General features: G+C 49.1%; 1 protein-coding gene across 3 annotated transcripts; it reads right to left on the reverse strand.

The window, feature by feature from the left end:
* Window positions 1-542: 542 nt before the first annotated feature.
* Window positions 543-6,778, reverse strand: LOC116957087 (uncharacterized). Of its 3 annotated transcripts, XM_032979044.2 has the most exons (7): window positions 6,273-6,778; window positions 3,655-3,795; window positions 3,168-3,290; window positions 2,869-3,014; window positions 2,100-2,261; window positions 1,527-1,753; window positions 543-1,406 (listed from the first exon to the last, which is right to left on the reverse strand). In XM_032979044.2, the coding sequence occupies exons 1-7, from the start codon at window positions 6,328-6,330 to the stop codon at window positions 1,328-1,330; spliced, it is 936 nt and encodes a 311-aa protein (XP_032834935.1). In that variant the 5' UTR covers window positions 6,331-6,778; the 3' UTR covers window positions 543-1,327. The 3 variants fall into 3 exon arrangements, with proteins under 3 accessions (XP_032834935.1, XP_075908839.1, XP_075908843.1); XM_076052724.1 differs by lacking the exon at window positions 3,655-3,795; XM_076052728.1 differs by lacking the exon at window positions 2,100-2,261 and having other exon boundaries at window positions 6,273-6,777.
* Window positions 6,779-7,261: the final 483 nt, after the last annotated feature.

Genomic DNA, 7,261 nt, shown 5'->3' on the forward strand with positions numbered 1-7,261 from the left:
CTGCAATCGATGGGACAAATAAAAGATTGAAAAGCATCCCCACCCTCTGGACTTTCAAAACATTTTGTGTAGTATATTCTTTGGGTTTTTTGGTAAACAAAATGAAGTGTTAATAAAAATATCGCAAATATATTTTTCACTTTATTTTCATTTAATGTTTTTTTTTTTCTATCTACGTGACTTTGCCGATAAACCCAGAGAATATGAATTCCTGCAGTCACGAAAGCTGTAAGTCAAGACTTTGTGTACTTTACAGCGGAATAAATCTTGTCATGAAGCATGGTAGACAATCCTAATTCCATTGGCTTTTTGAAAGCAAGTTCTTTTAAAATTGCGTGACTAACTAAATAGTTTCCCAGCCCGAGGTTTTGACTTAACATTGTGAAAAAATACCTTCATAGCCTAGCAGTGGCTTAAAGATTAATTGTTCATGAGTCGGCATTGCTGGAACCATGAATATATTAAGAGTTCAATGTAGTTTTGTTTTCAAAATCCCAGTTTACAGGTTAAAGGTGAACTTAGAAGTAATTCCTGCAGAGCCGTTTTCAAACGAAACCACTTTAATCCGCAATTCATTAGGATTTCCTAAAGTGAATAAAGCAATATATGTTAAGGCACACTTAATACATTTCAATGTTAATATAGGTGATAAACTACTCAATATTAAAATGTTACAAAAAATTTGAATGGCACATTTCAATACAAGTAAAGGTTGTGCTTGAATGCATGGAAACTTCAAAATAGTTCATTGAAACAAAGGTACATGACATTCAGATAATATATGCAACAGGCATCTAGCGCCACCTAGTTTGTGCACTCGCCAAATCATGAACAGGGTCGTACGGATGTCTTTGTGACCCACACTTAATTGACCGCTAACGTGTTTCCTTTGCATATTCATTTGTTTTAAATAAACCTTACTTTAAAATATTAAATTTTAGAGCATTAAATTGCGGTCACGACATCTGGATCACCCTATGCAACGTGTGCATGGCATAGATGTTGGCTTGAGTATTAGATTATAGCAGTCCATGCTGATTAGATTGGATTTGTGCAAATATTTTTTTATAGGAACGACTTGAAAAAAAATCCCAAAGCAAAACTAACACTTGGGCAACTTCACACGTAGAGGATTATGAACAACACCATTAAATTAAAGCACCATCACTAAAGTGCCAAAATCGTGAATATTTAGACTTTAGTAGTCTTTACAGTTAATACATTTTTTTGTAATGTTACATTAAAACAATTATTGCATTTAACTGCCAACACATTTAAATAGTGGATATTTGGTAGGACTTATTCCACACACCGCAACATTAAGCTGTTACAGTTGGCTAAGCTTTCGTTCCACTTCCAGGAGGCAGGGCTGCAGCTCACTGTTGATGGTGCACACACTCTCGAACCTGGAATGGGGGAAAAATGGGATTACGTCTCAAAATTCCGACACTTGCAATTGATCGAATGACTAATCCAATATGAAAGCACTTCTCTTTTGAGATTAACTGTATGGTGTTGTTAATCACCTCTTCCGTAAACGGGTATATCCTTCCCTCTCGAAGGTGCTTTTGCTCAGCGCAGACATGCACTGCATGGTGAGCGTTCGGAAGCAGCGCTGCTTGACTGCGTTGTGGGCAACGTTATCCCAGTCGGGAAGAGCTGCGACAGTGGAGCAAGCGAGGAGGGAGTAGTCCAGCATGGCCTCGTGAAACTGACTCTGAAGCAGAATCTTCCCTTGCTCCTGGCATGTGATCTGTCAATAAATCCAAAGCTTCCTTCAGCAAAAATATAAAATACCTCATGCACACCTCTGATTAACCCGTTCTCAAGAGTAGTGGGCTGGTGGTTTGTCTAGTCACGAATGCATTAGTTTTTTCACACAATTTGGCTAAATTCATGCTTTAATAAACTTTAGTTTGATTGACATGTGATGGACACTGCTTGTGGGGCATGTAACATTGTGATGCTCGTTTGCATAAAATAGGCCTATTGGAGTGATCTAGTTATGCTTTAATGTGATAAAAAGAAAACTGTGCGTTGAGTTGTCCATGATGGAAGCTGGTGATGTTAGTCATATAACTTTCAAGGACAAAGCTCACTCTGAAAGCCTGCAGGTGAGAAATTACTCTTCTGTAGCAGAAGGAATCACGGTGGGACCCAGACCGTGAGCTGGGGAAAGATTTGTAGATAGTTTTCTTCAGGCTCTCAAGATTTTCTATCAGAGGGGTCACATCTGGCGTTGGGATGAGGCTCCTCAGTTCCTGCAAATGAAATGTCAAGTTATTGCTGGTTTGCCGTGGCTTAAGAGTGCCATCACTAACACTCAAGGGTGATTGGTGACATTGCAAGCATACAGCTGATAACTACTATGAGTGCTGTTCTGATGTTCACAAAACTGTTTAAGCATGTGGACTTGTAAAGTCTTGAGCAAAGGGAGTTAAGCTCACGTTTGACAAACAGATAACTTTTCACAACGGAAATCGGTGCAGGTTTTTACAAACTTGGTAACGATTGAACTATTTAAAATTATAGAAGGTAAGGCCCACTGAGCGATATAGCTATTAGCAGAAGCGACCTGGCCACATGATAACAGCCTTATGTAGAATTTAATAGCCAAATACTCGTCTGGTTATACCAGACGGTTCCTCTAGGGGGCAGTACATCAAGCAGGTTGCAGACTCCTTGCATGCGTGGGATTTCCCCCGACAGTTTTCGATGTTTCCTCACTAAAGACACAACAACAAAAATCAGTTTCCAACAAATTTCCAAGCAATATCCACTCAAAGTGTTTGACATCAATGAGGGCTTATCTGGATTGAGATTTTCAGTCACGGGAGAAATACCACAGCTTCGCCGTATCACACTCACCCCTTCTCGCTCCGGGTGTCTTTCGAGAAATGAGCCAATGAGCGACACCAGCTGATCCCTGCTCAGCGCGGCCAGTATTGTCTGCAGCTGCGGTCGCTCCGTCATCTCCTCGGTGCTGGGAATCCTCTTTTTCTTGATCGTCAGGCCTGCAAAAACTCTAGAATTCAAGCACAACTGCGCACAGTCTTGCAGGCAACAGAAACTCAGCTGTTTTTATTCTTTCAGCTGCTGCACAAGATTCTGACATGCATGCAATGGCCGATGCCAACAAAGGTGAGGATGGGGTTTTGGTGGGTCACCTGTTGTTGCAGAGCACCTGCAAGGGGTCTCGTCAGCAATGAAGGGCTTCTTTTGAGAAGGGACGAGTCTCTTCCGCTGGGATGAACAGGGAGGTGTCTCATACAAGACGCCCTGGTCTGTTTCTGCATACAGGCAATACAAAAACAGTGGGTTGGTTGACTTTGTTATGGTTTCTGTACGACTGTCTAAAGCAGTGTTCTTGATTGCAAGGCCCGCGGGCCACTTGGTGGCCCCTGGTGTCCTTCAGTGCAGCCCCTGACAATACACAAATGTGACAAAAAAAGCCCCATTGGTCTGTCAAACCCCAATGGTTTCAAATGTGTGGTGGCCCTCCAACTGATGATGTCTTATCGGCAAAAGTGGCCCCCCTCTGCAATTTAGTGAAGAACATTGCTCTGAAGAGTAATTTGCACTTTTGGACATGGTACACCATGGTACTGCTCTGAACGCCTTATACCTGATTATAATGCGCTCAGCGCAGTTTACCTGCGTTTGGAACGCACGCCACGGGCTCGTCTCTTGGTTTACAGGGGGTAATTTTTGACCGACGTTGCCGATTTAGTGAGTTGGGCGTCATAGGAGATCCCGTCGGGTCCAGGAGATCTTCATATAAGCGTCTTTGCGTCTCTGAAATGGACCACGCAAAACACTTCTTTAGCGGGGCTATGCCTCAGGCTTATTTAGAGTATAATCACATACTAAATGCGTGTATATAGATGTACAAATACAACCATTTTGTCAGCTCAACATACAACCGAACTATACTCTTTGGTTCTATTGGGTAAAGTCACGTAGGTGAAAATAAAATAACAAAAAGTCACGTAGGTGAAAATAAAATAACAAAAAATCAAGTGATTTTTTGTTATTTTATTTTCACCTACGTGACTTTACCCAATAGAACCAAAGAGCATGGATCCTAGCAGTCACGAAAGCTTTAAATCTAGAATACAACCGAACTGCTAGATGAGATGTGGGGGCAAGGGGACGAGGGACACTGGGACACAAATCGTTGTCTTTATTTACACTGGAGGAATCCGATGAGCTATGAAACTCTTTTTCAGAGACGTCCAGTAGCGGCGGGTCGTACATTTACAACGAACAAACAATAAAAAAAAACATGTGGCACAAATAAACCAGAGAAACCAGATGGACAAGCAGAGGTGCATGCGATCACGGAAACGAGGACAATACAATGGTAACAATGGGGGCGAGACGGGAGAGGCAAGGCGTGGGAGACACAAGGGGATGAGGAGACACTGGGGGATGAGGAGACACTGGGGGATGAGGAGACACCGGGGGATGAGGAGACACCGGGGGATGAGGAGACACCGGGGGATGAGGAGACACCGGGGGATGAGGAGACACCGGGGGATGAGGAGACACAAGGGGATGAGGAGACCAATAGGACAAGGAGAGAAAGGGGATGAGGAGACACTGGGGGATGAGGTGAGACTGGGGGATGAGGAGACCAATAGGACAATGAGAGAAAGGGGATGAGACACTGGGGGATGAGGAGACCAATAGGACAAGGAGAGAAAGGGGATGAGGAGACACTGGGGGATGAGGAGACACCGGGGGATGAGGAGACACCGGGGGATGAGGAGACACCGGGGGATGAGGAGACACTGGGAGATGAGGATACACCGGGGCATGAGGAAACACCGGGGAGCAGACACTGGGGGATGAGGAGACACAGGGGGATGAGGAGACACCGGGGGATGAGGAGACACCAGGGGATGAGGAGACACCGGGGGATGAGGAGACACTGGGGGATGAGGAGACACCGGGGGATGAGGATACACCAGGGGATGAGGAGACACCGGGGGATGAGGAGACACAAGGGGATGAGGAGACCAATAGGACAAGGAGAGAAAGGGGATGAGGAGACACTGGGGGATGAGGTGAGACTGGGGGATGAGGAGACCAATAGGACAAGGAGAGAAAGGGGATGAGGAGACACCGGGGGATGACGAGACACCGGGGGATGAGGAGACACTGGGGGATGAGGAGACACCGGGGGATGACGAGACACCGGGGGATGAGGAGACACCGGGGGATGAGGAGACCAATAGGACAATGAGAGAAAGGGGATGAGGAGACACTGGGGGATGAGGAGACCAATAGGACAAGGAGAGAAAGGGGATGAGGAGACACTGGGGGATGAGACACTGGGGGATGAGGAGACACCGGGGGATGAGGAGACACCGGGGGGTGAGGAGACACCGGGGGATGAGGAGACACTGGGGGATGAGACACCGGGGGATGAGGAGACACCGGGGGATGAGGAGACAACGGGGGATGAGGAGACACTGGGGGATGAGGAGACACCGGGGGATGAGGAGACACCGGGGGATGAGGAGACACCGGGGGATGAGGAGACACTGGGAGATGAGGAGACACCGGGGCATGAGGAGACACCGGGGAGCAGACACTCGGGGATGAGGAGACACAGGGGGATGAGGAGACACCGGGGGATGAGGAGACACCGGGGGATGAGGAGACACTGGGGGATGAGGAGACACCGGGGGATGAGGATACACCGGGGGATGAGGAGACACCGGGGGATGAGGAGACACCGGGGGATGAGGAGACACTGAGACACTGGGGGATGAGGAGACACTGAGACACTGGGGGATGAGGAGACACCGGGGGATGAGGAGACACTGGGAGATGAGGAGACACCGGGGCATGAGGAGACACCGGGGAGCAGACACTGGGGGATGAGGAGACACTGGGGGATGAGGAGACACTGGGGGATGAGGAGACACTGGGGGATGAGGAGACACCGGGGGATGAGGAGACACCGGGGGATGAGGAGACACCGGGGGATGAGGATACACCGGGGGATGAGGAGACACCGGGGGATGAGGAGACACCGGAGGATGAGGAGACACTGAGACACTGGGGGATGAGGAGACACTGAGACACTGGGGGATGAGGAGACAATGAGACACTGGGGGATGAGGAGACACTGAGACACTGGGGGATGAGGAGACAATGAGACACTGGGGGATGAGGAGACAATGAGACACTGGGGGATGAGGAGACACTGGGGGATGAGGAGACAATGAGACACTGGGGGATGAGGGGAGGACGTGTGACACCTTGGATCTGGGGGTTGGAAATGTCGCTCAGCGCCTGACGTCCGGACGCCGCTGCCATCGCGCACCTCCCTCCTCCACGTATTAAAAATGTGGATATTTAAAACATGTAAATCAATAACCGCGGCCTCTCGGAGGCTCTGTGTTACTTTTAACAAGCAAAAAAAGTAACGTCTGACTTCGTAACGTTGCTTAATCCCCTCAGAGAATAAATACCCTTTTGTAGCCGGTCCTTAAAACCACACGAGAATCAATTACTGCGGATATTATGAATAAATAAATGCAGTATCTTTTACACGGCGGTATTATGGTCGCTACACACTGCTGTTACTTTGTTGGATTGTTTAATGTCATGTTTGTTGTTTTTTGGGGGTCTCGGCGATGTTATCGCTGACTCGAAGCGCGGGAAACCGAGGCTCGCGCGCGCCGGGTTCGCGCCAACCTCCGCGCCCTCCCATTGGACAATTTGGACGTTGGCTCCGCCCACACGGCGCGCTCCGATTGGGATACACCCCCACACCATACCCCCACCAAATCCCCCCCCACCATACCCCCCACAAATCCCCCCCACTACACCCCGCCCCCACCATACCGCTCCCCACCACACACCCCCCCACTATACCCCCCACCAAATCCCCCCCACCACACTCCCCCCACCACACCCCCCCCACTATACCCCCGACCAAATCCCTCCCCACCACACTCCCCCCTCCCCCCACCATACCGCCCCCCACCACACCCCTCCCACCAACCCCCCCCCCCCCCCACTTTACCCCCCACCAAACCCCCCCCACTATACCCCCCACCAAATCCCCCCCCACCACACTCCCCCCACCATATCCCCCCACCACACCCCCCCCCACCATACCGCCCCCCACCACACCCCCCACTATACCCCCGACTAAATCCCCCTCACCACACTCCCCCCCCACCATAACGCCCCCACCATACCCCCACCAAACCCCCCCACCATACCGCCCCCCACCACACCC

Source organism: Petromyzon marinus, chromosome 3 (genome assembly GCF_048934315.1).
Source record: "Petromyzon marinus isolate PM22_M1 ecotype Great Lakes invasive population chromosome 3, UKy_Petmar_22M1.pri1.0, whole genome shotgun sequence".
Lineage (NCBI taxonomy): Eukaryota > Metazoa > Chordata > Hyperoartia > Petromyzontiformes > Petromyzontidae > Petromyzon > Petromyzon marinus.

Excerpts from the sequence above, each read along its gene's own strand:
- LOC116957087 (XM_032979044.2), bottom strand. The coding sequence starts at position 6,330 with ATGGCAGCGGCGTCCGGACGTCAGGCGCTGAGCGACATTTCCAACCCC. Across the intron at positions 3,291-3,654 it reads GGCGTGCGTTCCAAACGCAG|AAACAGACCAGGGCGTCTTG; the intron begins GTAAACTGCGCT and ends GCCTGTATGCAG. Across the intron at positions 1,754-2,099 it reads CTCACCTGCAGGCTTTCAGA|ATCACATGCCAGGAGCAAGG; the intron begins GTGAGCTTTGTC and ends ATTTATTGACAG.